The 11,685-nt window shown below is 42.2% G+C and overlaps 5 protein-coding genes across 6 annotated transcripts; 1 reads left to right on the top strand and 4 right to left on the bottom strand.

Moving 5' to 3' along the window:
* Nucleotides 1–218: 218 nt before the first annotated feature.
* Nucleotides 219–1,169, top strand: LOC145708091 (uncharacterized). The gene is made up of 4 exons (XM_081785712.1): nucleotides 219–352; nucleotides 394–611; nucleotides 706–943; nucleotides 985–1,169. Exons 1-4 carry the CDS (start codon nucleotides 242–244, stop codon nucleotides 1,108–1,110), a joined length of 693 nt encoding a protein of 230 aa, XP_081641838.1. The 5' UTR covers nucleotides 219–241; the 3' UTR covers nucleotides 1,111–1,169.
* Nucleotides 1,170–1,238: 69 nt separating this feature from the next.
* LOC145707512 (calcium/calmodulin-dependent protein kinase kinase 1-like) lies at nucleotides 1,239–2,532 on the bottom strand. Its single transcript, XM_081785049.1, has 5 exons — nucleotides 2,398–2,532; nucleotides 2,238–2,353; nucleotides 2,000–2,076; nucleotides 1,779–1,864; nucleotides 1,239–1,734 (listed from the first exon to the last, which is right to left on the bottom strand). Exons 1-5 carry the CDS (start codon nucleotides 2,424–2,426, stop codon nucleotides 1,728–1,730), a joined length of 315 nt encoding a protein of 104 aa, XP_081641175.1. The 5' UTR covers nucleotides 2,427–2,532; the 3' UTR covers nucleotides 1,239–1,727.
* Nucleotides 2,533–2,543: 11 nt separating this feature from the next.
* Nucleotides 2,544–4,379, bottom strand: LOC145707511 (calcium/calmodulin-dependent protein kinase kinase-like). Its single transcript, XM_081785048.1, has 6 exons — nucleotides 4,235–4,379; nucleotides 4,065–4,192; nucleotides 3,866–3,988; nucleotides 3,197–3,295; nucleotides 2,829–2,917; nucleotides 2,544–2,787 (listed from the first exon to the last, which is right to left on the bottom strand). Exons 1-6 carry the CDS (start codon nucleotides 4,256–4,258, stop codon nucleotides 2,597–2,599), a joined length of 654 nt encoding a protein of 217 aa, XP_081641174.1. The 5' UTR covers nucleotides 4,259–4,379; the 3' UTR covers nucleotides 2,544–2,596.
* Nucleotides 4,380–5,333: 954 nt separating this feature from the next.
* LOC145709502 (serine/threonine-protein kinase VRK1-like) lies at nucleotides 5,334–10,500 on the bottom strand. Of its 2 annotated transcripts, XM_081787187.1 has the most exons (9): nucleotides 10,289–10,500; nucleotides 9,933–10,239; nucleotides 8,421–8,611; nucleotides 8,157–8,376; nucleotides 7,542–8,109; nucleotides 7,434–7,496; nucleotides 7,194–7,394; nucleotides 6,599–6,829; nucleotides 5,334–5,811 (listed from the first exon to the last, which is right to left on the bottom strand). In XM_081787187.1, the coding sequence occupies exons 1-9, from the start codon at nucleotides 10,442–10,444 to the stop codon at nucleotides 5,430–5,432; spliced, it is 2,319 nt and encodes a 772-aa protein (XP_081643313.1). In that variant the 5' UTR covers nucleotides 10,445–10,500; the 3' UTR covers nucleotides 5,334–5,429. The 2 variants fall into 2 exon arrangements, with proteins under 2 accessions (XP_081643313.1, XP_081643314.1); XM_081787188.1 differs by lacking the exons at nucleotides 5,334–5,811; nucleotides 6,599–6,829 and adding an exon at nucleotides 6,876–7,072.
* Nucleotides 10,501–10,840: 340 nt separating this feature from the next.
* On the bottom strand, nucleotides 10,841–11,657 carry LOC145709505 (GTP-binding nuclear protein Ran). The gene is made up of 4 exons (XM_081787190.1): nucleotides 11,378–11,657; nucleotides 11,147–11,334; nucleotides 10,924–11,103; nucleotides 10,841–10,879 (listed from the first exon to the last, which is right to left on the bottom strand). Exons 1-4 carry the CDS (start codon nucleotides 11,619–11,621, stop codon nucleotides 10,844–10,846), a joined length of 648 nt encoding a protein of 215 aa, XP_081643316.1. The 5' UTR covers nucleotides 11,622–11,657; the 3' UTR covers nucleotides 10,841–10,843.
* Nucleotides 11,658–11,685: the final 28 nt, after the last annotated feature.

Genomic DNA, 11,685 nt, shown 5'->3' with positions numbered 1-11,685 from the left:
AAACGCTCAGTTGTTTCATCTTTGTTCGCATTCTGACCAATTTTGATGCCTACTTGGGAGAGGTTTAAATAGTTCAGAAGAAGAAGTGGGTGGTGGCGTGGTGGTGTGGGTGCAGCTCAAGAAATTATGCGCTCATTACGTAACAATTCCTTGAAATTTTCAACCTATTCGAAAAATCTACCTGCCTGGAGCTATATAAAGGAGCCAAACCCATTTTAGTTTCTAACCAAAAGAGAAAAATATGAAACTTTCGAATGTCTTTTTCAATACTATGGTCGTTTATGCGAGTCCATGGCGACCAGTAAATGACAATGTCATGGGTGGCGTGTCGGAGGGAGAAGTACTTTCTCAGGTATACGTAGTAATAAATGCATAATATTCAATTTAAATTAGAGTCAATGGCAGTCTGTAAATGATAATGTTATGGGAGGCGTTTCCGAGGGACAAGTCATCGCATCCTCTGAATGGCAAAGTGTCAACGACAATGTGATGGGTGGTGTTTCCGAAGGAGAAGTCTGGAGGTCCGTGAACGACAATGTTATGGGAGGAGTATCAGACGGCTACGTTATTCCATCTGGAGAAGTTGTTCACTTCTGGGGCGAGCTCAAGGCCTGGGTTCTTTTGTTAGCTAAATAGCTTATTCTTATACTATAGTCTAATAGTCTTATTCTATTAATCTATGTGGTAGAGTAACCTATGAAAGGCTGAAAATAACGGAGGATTTGCATCTGTACGCAAAGAGATCGAGTACGGCTCGCTTGATGGCAAAACTGGCATCAGATTCGAAGCGAAGGCGACAAACCGTGACTTCAGAATGAATTTGACCCCAAGAACTGACAACGAATGGGGAATCGCTAATTTTGAAATCGAGTTTAGTGCGTCGACTTCCTGGCAGACGTACGAAATGAACTTTGCGGACTTCAGATACAACATTATGGGACTTGTAAGTGAGGCATAAAATAAATTGATTTTCATGTCATTTAGACTCCTCCTAATGCACCATCTCTCGCAGAGAAACTCTATGATGTTCACGAACTTGGCTTCATCATCTCTGACAAAGTTTTCAACGTTCCATTCCTGCTTTCTGTAAAAAATATTCAAGCTTATTAACTGCTGCAGACGACAGAATGTCGATCTACGTTTCCTCCTGAAATAAAGCAATCACATGAAATTAATAATAACCAAGATCTTTAGATTCGATTATATAAACGTATCAAATTTCGTTTTTGGTTTGATCGATGATTTCTCTTTTTATTAACAGGTTTCAGAAAAGGTCACTTTTTGTTGAAAAAAATTGGAAATATTTCGAACGCTAAAAATTCGACTACTGGCTATCAAACTTTTTTGGCGTTGGTTTGTCAATTTCAGGATCAGAATTGTTTCGGCGGATCTGTTGGCTACACAGATGGATAAGTCTTTACATGAGTACCGAATATTTGGTGACAAAAGAAATAAGCACCGCGGAGGGAAACAATAATGTCTTGCATGATAAACAAAATCATGCATTCTGAATGCAGCATTCATGAAGATTGATAAGAAACTCCTACACTTGTTTCTGTCTATTGGAAAGCTCTCTTTTTGGAATACGAGATCAATTAGGTTTAAGGCACAAGACAAAAACATGAAAAATAAACGAAACTGATAACAAGAAACTGACTAGGCACAGAAGGCGAAAATAATAATAAAAAATAACAACTCATACACAAAATGAGGTCTTTTCGCTTCAGTTAGAACCTGAAGATGAGCTCGCATGTACATTCAATAACTAGCCATCTTACTGTGATGTTTGGCGATTGAGAGTAAATGGGTTCCGGAAACTATGTCTTTTCAGCATTTGCTTCACCATGATGAGTGTTTCCAACTTATAAAGGATTGAATAACTTTGATAACGAAACCTTACGTTTTCTATATTGTATCAAGCTCAAATGGACTTGTTCAAACGAGCAAAAAGCTGTTAGTGTTACTAGCAATTAAATAACATTTTGATCCTATTTTCCTTTGGGACTGTGGTAACGGAAGAATTAACATCTTCATCTGTGACATCGACATACTCGTGACAGCGGGCGCCAAGTTCTCCTAAATATATTCACTGTTAAGTTACTTAGCATCGATGAGGATGTTTATATCAACAAAAAGAAATCGTATTATGACTTCAATGGAGTCTTGATTACTGTCAACTCCAGCGAGAAGATGGAAGCTGCTAAAGAAAGGATGAAGACGATTAGAGGGTTGATTACCTGTTGCCAGGACCCAGTTGTTCTTGAAGAGCGAATCAGTTGTCGGTCTTTCATCCATATCGATCGATAACATTTGCTGTATGAGCTCCTCGCAGTCCCGTGAAATTGGAGGATTACTAAACAAATTATTCTAACTTGGGTAATCTCATTAAAAACGTACATGCTCGAGAAGTTAAGCGGTTGGGTCATTATTTTGTTTAGTATTCCGATTGAGGTAATATCATTCCATGGAACGGTTCCAGCTAAGAAAGCAAAGAGCGTCACGCCTAAGGCCCACAAGTCGACGCAAACTCCTGACAGTTTCCCGCTATCTTTGAGTTTGGCTTGAAACTGCGCTTTCGAAGATTTAATTCTGAGCTTCAAAGGTAGCCCTTTCCTGGATTGAGAAGCTCTGGAGACATAAAGGCGGGAGTTCCAACTTGTCCTGAGATGAGATAGGAGTCCTCCACTTCAACGCTCACTCCTAGATCGGAAATCTTCACATTATTATTCGCATCAAGAAGTAGATTTGCCGGTTTAATGTCGCGATGAATGATGTACTGGTAATGTACTGAGACACATTATTTCATGGAAAACCGAACTCTGACTTACAGTAGTCTAATCCTTGCAGTGTATCGCGAAAGTAACTCCTCGCCTTTTCTTCCGATAAAGGCTCTTCGCTTGGTATCCTCAGAGTTTCGCTAGGATTCGGTAAATCAAGGGCCTTTCTAATTCGGCAATAGGCTGAAGTCATAGAAGAGAAATTAATGAGGTTTGAGTTATTTTCTGAAATACGTTAATTTAACAGGCCACAGGCGCTGCACTGTATAAAACGAAGCCGCGGCTTAACTCTTGAATAATAGATCAAATGAGATCATCGAGTAGGGGCAAAAGCCGATCAGGAGTGATATATTATCAATTGTCTATTCTCTTATGTTATTATAAGTGGCACTTTTATATTGTGCAGCTATAAGAATTACCCATTTGGGAGGAGTTCAAACACCATGTACAGCATGCCATCGCCTGGTGCGTCAAGTACGTCAACCAGTTTCACCAAATTGGTGTGGTTTATTTTCCTCTATTTTCGGGATCAACACAATTACAGAACTCGAGCTCATTATCGATCCATCGTTGAGTGACAAGTAGCCCCCCGATTTTCATAAATTAACTTCTCAATACACGGGGTCGGTAAAACCGACCACGGCGACTTTGGCCCTCAATAACTTCGAAGTTGGTAATCTGTTTGGCCTAATTTTTGCAATGTGCACTTATATGAACAAATCGAACCACTCTGCGAAGTTTCGTGAAATTTCTCAAGAGGAATGGCGCTTTGCACCAGATTTCTCTCGCGCTCATTATCGAAAAATCTGAAGGTTTTTCTTCCTTGATAATAAGATGAGTAAATAGCTCAGTGTTCAAGCTTTCTAACAGTATAATTTTGAACTCAATACCGAAACGGAAATATGAATAAGAGGTCAAAATAGTCGGCGCGGTTTTTCACACTCCGGATTCGGCGCCCCGCGCGGGGCTGAATAATGCTTGGTGGTCGGTTTTCCCGACCCCGTGTTTTGAGCGCTTAGTCGCGCGCCCGTGTAATGAGAAGTTAATATAAATCTTCCTGAAAATTTATGCGATGTTGATCCAGTCTCAGAAGCGCGATTTCGCGGTACACTTTTTCCAGTGGCGAGTACGCGCTCGGTCCAGAGCTTGACTTCCCGGCGCGCTTCGGCGGAATACGCAAAAAGCCTGACCTTTTCATCAGACGGCGTTTACTAAATTTAAGATGTCGTTGTTTGCTCCCGAGAAGCTGCGCGCGACTTTGACAGTAAATATTACTGCTAAAATTACCTGATGATTTTCATGGCGTAGTCTTTGTTTGTTTCGGAGCAACGCACGGCGCGTACTACACCATATTGTCCACTACCAAGCTCATCCCGGAGCTCATACTGTGCCAGTCGGACGTAGTCTGCTTTCGCCTGAACACGAATGTCTATATATTTCTTTTTGATGACTCTTACATCGTCTGGCTCCGTGCTAAGCATACTGAACAAGATTTCTTTCCTTGCTGTCGATATTTTTAACGATCGCGCTGGTTTCTCTTTGGATTTTTTTGTTTCGTAGAAAATCAGGCAATTATCGAACTATTGTTGAAATTGGCGGGTAAACCGCGGAGGTAAAACACTTTTTTTAATCGTAGCTGCGCGCGCCGCTTCACTTTCTTTTTCAATTCATTCTGAACCCGTTCGAAATCGTGGCCATTCACGCGCCGCGGGCAGTTCTCCCTACTTGCCGTCTGCTATATTTCTCACCTAGAGATATCTTAACGCATGAAACGCTGCGCGGACAGGGGATATAATTGATTCAAAATAACTTATTAAAAATTTAATTGCTGAACAAAGGTTAATTAATTTCAGCACTTGAGAATGAAAGTCAAATATGCTCATAAATTTTAAATTAAAAGTGAAAATTACCGGCAAGGGAGGCTTCTCGTATTCCCGAATTTGATTTTTGATCTCTCTGAATTCTACTCCGATTTCACAACAGGCGTGGATATCCCAAGGCCCAAGGGGGTTAAGGCACGCACGCCACGGAGTTGGGCGCACTCGAGCTCATTAATAATGCAGTAAGGCTTGATTTGCGATGCACATCGGGCGTGAAATTATTTTTGTAAATTTTAAGCGCATAAAAATACACGACTTCACCTAGTGTGAAAGAGAACGTAGATTAAAAAGTAAAACCCTGGCAAACCCGAACGCTGAACTTTTGATTACATTTCAATTAAAAATTTGGTCACTGCAAACTTTTTCTGTTTAACTTCTTCCTACATAAAGGCGGTCTAAATTAAGGATCGAAAAGCGAGCGTTGGGAAATCCTACGACTTGAGAAGCACTGCTCGCTTTGGAGCTTTGTGACAAGAATAGACCCTTGAAAATACGTCAGTGACAAAGAGCTATTAAATCACGATTGAGAATGCTACCTTTCAAGACATTTATTGATCAATGAGAATGTAGACTCGCCGTGAAATTGAACATATGCATGCTTAGAATTTATAAACAAAAAAAAAACTAATAATATTTCAGAAGATCGACTTCAGAATATTATTTATCAGAGTGTGTATGATTTTTTGGCAGTTAAATGGCCCTTTATTTGTCGAAAGGGGAATGTAAAAGTAGAAGAATGTAAATGAAGAAATTATAGTGAGCTTGAGAGTGATCACTTGTTCTGTTTTATCACTGTGAAAAGTGGGTTTTTAGAAAGGTTGTGGCGAAGCTCTGTGAGTTTATGTGGCTTGTCCATGAGCCACGATTTTACAGTCTGCATTGAAGCGTTCCGAGGACACTTGTTCTTTCCAGGCTGAAACATTCTCTTCTTTCGTTCCGTCGCACGGGTAGGCCTTTTGGCCATAAGTTCGGCTCTCCTTGTTTCATTTTCGAGTCGCTGGAAAACATCATCTTCAATCTCTCCGATGTAGTTCTTGCCCGGTGGTGGTAATGGCGGACTCTTGTCACTGGAGCTTCTTTCACCTACGAACTCCGCACTTATCGGGCCAATCTTCTCGTCAAAAGTAATTTTGACATTCGGATTGTCCAGATCCCTGAAAATACGATAAGTTTACTAAAACACGATTTTCTCGTGTCGGAGCCCGGGAAAGACCGTAAAAACTCAATCTGAATAGACAAATTGCGCTTTAGAAAAACATGAATCTTACTGGTCTCCCGAGTTCAACGATATTTAATGGCATGATAAAGCCATTACTGCATAAGTGAAAGGAAGTACATGCAAAGATAAATTTTCGTAGTGGATATAAATACCACAACGACAATGTGTCAAAATCCCCGGCAAATTCAGAAACTCGTTCGTTGCATCGATCAAGCTCTGGCGCTCTTTATTAATTTCGAGCCTAGAAAGAAAACCGTAAGAGAAATGCACAGAAAAACCATCCTTACTGTTCTGCAGCTCGTACTGATTCCTCGATTATCTTATCCTTCGCTGCGCCTGTAAGTTGGATGCAGTGCAGATCCGAGAGTTGGCTATTATGTTCACACTGCACCGAATAAGTATCATGCCCCTCGTATGTCTGACCGGTTGGATTAAGGTTCGCCCATGTCTTGGGGAGCACATAACCAGAAAACCCGGGGACCAAGTTATTACTCCGAGTACTGAGCTTGACTGCATCCTCATGCACAGGAGGAGTGCTCTGTGGTCCTGCTGGTGAGGTTATTGGAGAGGCCGAAGGGGGAGTAGCTGGTGCAGCAGAAGAGGTAACCGGAGTTTTAATCGTCCGTTCCTCGGGGGGAAACGGCCCCTGGAGAGTCGGTAGAGGTCTCTCTGCATTCTTGAGCTTCTTTTCAGGGGCTCTTCCCTTTTTCTTGCGACTGTACCTGACATCAGAAGAGGATTCCGCCAAACTTCTATTCCCTCTTTTCGGAACTTTTGGCAACGGTGGGTCTTCGTCCTCTTCGGAAGAAGCAATATCCTCCATTGTTGTTTCTGCATCCAAAGAGAAGTTTAGGTTGACCCCCTTTTTGGCCTGAATATCTGCGCTCTCGTCCAAAATTTCCTCGACAATCGGTGGAATATTTTCCTGATCTTCTTCGAATGAAGAGAATGAACTGAAACTATAGTTGAAAACTGCAGTGCAAAAATGAAAAAGCTTGATCCGTGATTGTGAGTATATTGAGTGTAAAACTGGCAGTTGGTAAATGAAAAGTAGAGACATAGATTGAGTATTGTTCTAAGATTCTTGCAGCAGTTTAATCAGAGCCGCCTTTCGAAGGTTGCGATGATTTGTATGACCACGACGGGTCAGCTCTTGTCGCAACATCACAACTGTCATACTACTGTATCCTTCATCACTATCAGAATAAATTTAAGCCATGACGGTTACCGATTATTTCGTGAAATCACAAATATGAATCAAAATAATGGAAAAGTTCAATGATGGAGCTAAAGAAACGGATGAATTCTAAGATCTACCTTTCTTTTTTCTTTTCTTCTTTCGCCTTCTGAAGTTGAGCGTCTCTCAGTTCTCTCATTTTTGCTAGTTTGTCTGTGACTTTCCTCGTTTTGACTTCCTGCACTTTTTCGACGGTGCTCGCTTTCTTCCTTGTAGACCTCTTTGGGGTCTCCTTCGGGATATCATCTTCAGACGTCTCCGCAATCGTTTCTGTGTGTTTCCTATGGCCAAATGAAAACATGCGACTTTTCGAAACTTACTTTTGTTCGCTCAGATTGCGCCTCGAACGAGTCGATGATCCTCGAACAGCTGGACTACCAGTGCTAAAATAATAATCAGGAGCTGTAATAAAATCGTATTAAAAGTACCTCAATGCTTGCTTCTTTGCCCGTTGCTTAACAGGGACAGTCATTTCGGTGGAGTCTTCCTCGGTAGAGGTTTTCATTGCTCGCTTGGTCTGTCGCGATCTGGTTGCCGCTTTCTTTTTCGATGATGATGGGTCATAATCATCGTCTTCTTCCTCGTTTGACTTCTTTCGAGTTTTCTCGTTTCGAGAACGAGATCGAGAGAAGCTTATTTCCTCGTCGCTGGACTCATCAATTACAGATGTCGTCGCACGTCCTTGTCGGCCAGCTATTTTCACCTTCTCTGCTGTTGATTTGTTCGCGATAGTTGTTTTTCTCGAACTCGCTTTAGGTTTAGCTGGTGTCACTCTCGAAGGGGCCTTCCGAGGTGCAGGGGTGATAGTTCGCTGAACTTTTGGCAACTTTTTTCCAGGAACGAAACTCTTTCGTGACTTGATCTGCTTGAAGGCAAGCTTGTTTCCAGAAGGAAGCTGTGGCTCGAAGAAAGCGCGTACTTTTTTGAAGTCTACCTCATCAGAGTACTTCATCGCACCGATATACTTCATCAGCTGTTTTATCTCTTTGTGATCTTCTGAATAATTTATTAAAAGGGACATATGTATACTATCTTAATCTTACCTATACCCAGATCCGACATAAATTGATCTGAGTTCGCGAGCATTTCTCTCTTGAGCGATGCAACCTTTTCCTTCTGACTATCAGGCATGCCTTCTTTGATCAATGTCAACCAAGGGAGATCTCCAGATGCCCAGTGTGCAAGATTCCACAGGAGGATTTCTAAATCGCCTCGAAATGAAGGTTTGCAACCCGAATGAGCATCAGTTGAGCAGTATTCGATCTTAAAATAGTTCGAGTTTCCATAAAAACAAAATCTCATCTTACAGTTCCGTCATGTCGAGCCTTTGGATCGGGTCTCTCAATAGGATTCGCCGGCAGAAGGTATGCAAGACCGAAATCAATCAAATAGAGCTCCTCTTTGTCAGCATTTACTTCGTTACCGAGCAATATATTCGCGCCTTTGATGTCTGCGTGCGCATATCTTTTCCTATGCATGTACTCCAGCGAGTACAGCACTAAAGAATAATTATAAAGCTACTTCTTAACAGAATCGGGGGAACACGGATTGAGTTGGCCCACTCCGCACGTGGGGCCAAGGCACAGGCGGTGTCAAGCCGAGAGTCAATGGATGCAAGGGACCACGCCGCCGGTGCAAACTCCTGCCGAGTCCGGTTCTGGGCCAAGTTTGGAGGAAGTCTCGGTGTGAGACCTCGAAATCAAAGGTCACATTAAACTCGAGATCAGGATCAAGCTCATCCCCGTATAAGCCCTAAAAGTGAAAATGAAGACGAAGAAAAAATAGAATTTGGGGAAAATACGCTCAGTAGGGTAATAAAGGGCGTAGAATTCGAATCTTTGGTCGAAATAAACTTTTAATGTCAAATAAGCCAAGGGCAGTAATCTTGAAAATTCCAACCAATTTAGTCACTGGAATGGGACTTCACCCCAAATCACCTGAAAGATTTTAAGCACATCTATTGAAGAAAATCTCAGTCTTCTCAATTTCCAAAATATGATAATGTAACAAAGGCGATCAGAAAATGTACGATTTTGTCATTACACAAACCCATATTTTCGGTCATAAATATAAAGGTGAGCTCAAAGCTCAAAGTTGACCAATTAAAGGTCAATTGTAGACACTTTTTTCTGAAACAACCCCTGAAGGGTAGTAGTTGTTGTCAAAATTACTGCTCTTGGCTGATTTGAAATTGAAAGTCTATTTCGACCAAAGATTCGGATTGTTCGCCCTTAATTACCCGATTTTGGCGAGTTTCACCAAATTCTTATTTTTTTGGTAGTCTATATCTTCACTTTTAGGGCTGATCTGGGAATGAGCTTGATCCTAATCTCGGGCTAAATATGACCTCTGATTCTGTTCACTCAAGGTCTCACACCGAGACCAGGGTTTGAAATCTGACGAGCTCACGAGCACGTGAGCACGTGAGTGAGCTCGATGAGCATGCTCACGCGTGCTCATGCTCACAGAATTCTGGGCCCCTCGTGCTCACGCGTGCTCATGCTCACCGATTACAGAGCAAAGTCGTGCTCACGCGAGCTCATGCTCATGGATCTCTGGGAAGGCAAATTCTGCACCCAATTTTTTGAGAACAACGGTGAAAATTCAGGTGCTCTATTCGAATTTGAGGGAAACGACGTTCAAACTTCCAGATCTCTGGTACTCCTTCACGATCGTTTTGGCTCCAACCGGACTCTGCAGGGGTTCGCACCGGCGGTGTGGTCCCTTGCATCTATTGACTCTCGGCTTGACACCTTCCGTGCCTTGGCCTCACGTGCGGAGTGGGCCAACTCAATCCGTTGTCTGCCACAGAATCGTACTTTTGGTCGCAATTTGCGCATTCAGCTGTCGACTGAAAGTGCCGTTCTCATCAAAAACTTTCTGCAAATCTCGGCCAAAGCGCTGCATGACCAGATATCGCAGATCGTTCCCGTTGTACGCGATGACTCCGGAAGACATGAATTTAGGAATTCCAAGAACGCCTATCTTTTTTTCTTTTGCGAATTTGACGATGTCACTCTCTTTGCAGTGCCGATTGTAAAAGTTGATCTCTTGAAAGAGAGGACCGTTCGCTTTCGGCTCTATTTTCATCACGTATCGAGCATTGTCGATATCAACTTGACGACCCTTCGAAAAATGGTTAATTAATGATTTGTTTTTATAACTGTATACGTACTTGAACGTCCGCAAGATAAATCAACCCGAATCCACCTTCACCAACAGCTTCGCCAGTGACATAAGAAACTTTTCTCGCATCTGTGACGACAAACCCAGGCGCGATAGGTTCTGCTTTCTGATAGCCAACAACTTTCTTGCCTTTTTTGGGCGGCATTTCTGAAAAACGCAAATTCTCACAATGTGCTGCTCGAATGAGGAGTTCGGTTAACTCCAAGAGGGGGCGCCGATCGAACCATATTCTCCGCGGTTTCGGTTAGCGATCAAATCGACGGCCCCCAGCGATTCAGCGAAAAATAGCGCACAAACAGTAAGATCAGCAAAGAAACCATACGTTTCGCTATGACAGTTTGATTTAATATATTAAGAATCAAAGGGTTGGCAGTGTGAACATACAGGAAAAGCGGACGTTTAATTTTGAGTCATCATACATGTATGGAACTTATTCTAACTAATATTTCTCCCGTGAAATCAACCCTTTGAAATTTAAAGAAAATCATAGCTGTGATCAAGACAGGAAACATATAGAAACTGAACTAGTGTTTTGACGATCTTCTTACAAATCGTCATCTTCGTCAGGAAGAGCGGATTCCTAAATCGAATAAATTAATTTAATTTTTCATGATGACCCATTACCGAAGCTTTCTTGAGCTCATCCTCGTAAGCAGCAATCATCTGAGGGTCCATTTGAACTTCTGGAGGAGCAAGAGCAGGTGCAGCAACAAATTCAAGGTTGGGATCACCAACAAGCTTTCGAGCTAGCCAAAGGAAGGGCTTTTCGAAATTGTAGTTTGATTTAGCGGAGATATCGTAATACTAAGCAATCATTTTTCTATTTGACGGAAAAGTAGATGCATACTTGTAGGTTCTTTTTACGATGGAAAACGATCGACTTTGCCTTGACTTTTCTATCCTTGATGTCGACTTTATTTCCAGTGAGAACGATCGGAATGTTCTCGCACACTCTCGTCAAATCTCTGTGCCAGTTAGGCACATTCTTGTATGTCACTCGAGAAGTGACATCGAACATAACAATGGCACATTGTCCTGATGTACTGTTGATGATTGAGGTTCTAGAGAATATAAGTACCTTGGATGTAGTATCCGTCTCGGAGACCACCGAATTTCTCTTGGCCAGCTGTATCCCAGACATTAAATCGAAGTGGCCCTCTGTTTGTGTGAAAGACGAGAGGATGCACCTCTACTCCCAGCGTGGCGACGTATTTCTTTTCAAACTCACCAGTCAAATGGCGCTTGACGAAGGTTGTCTTCCCGACACCACCGTCCCCGACAAGCACCAATTTAAAGGTGGGCATTTCTTGATCAGCGGCCATCTTTCTCTAATCAATCTATAAAAAACCATATGCTGAATTGGTCTTCGTTCGTCGGTATTCTCTA

This window comes from Oikopleura dioica, chromosome XSR, assembly GCF_907165135.1.
Source record: "Oikopleura dioica chromosome XSR, OKI2018_I68_1.0, whole genome shotgun sequence".
Classification (NCBI taxonomy): Eukaryota; Metazoa; Chordata; class Appendicularia; order Copelata; family Oikopleuridae; genus Oikopleura; species Oikopleura dioica.
The sequence above is the reverse complement of the archived record's forward strand: the minus strand, read 5'-3'. Positions and strand labels throughout refer to the sequence as shown.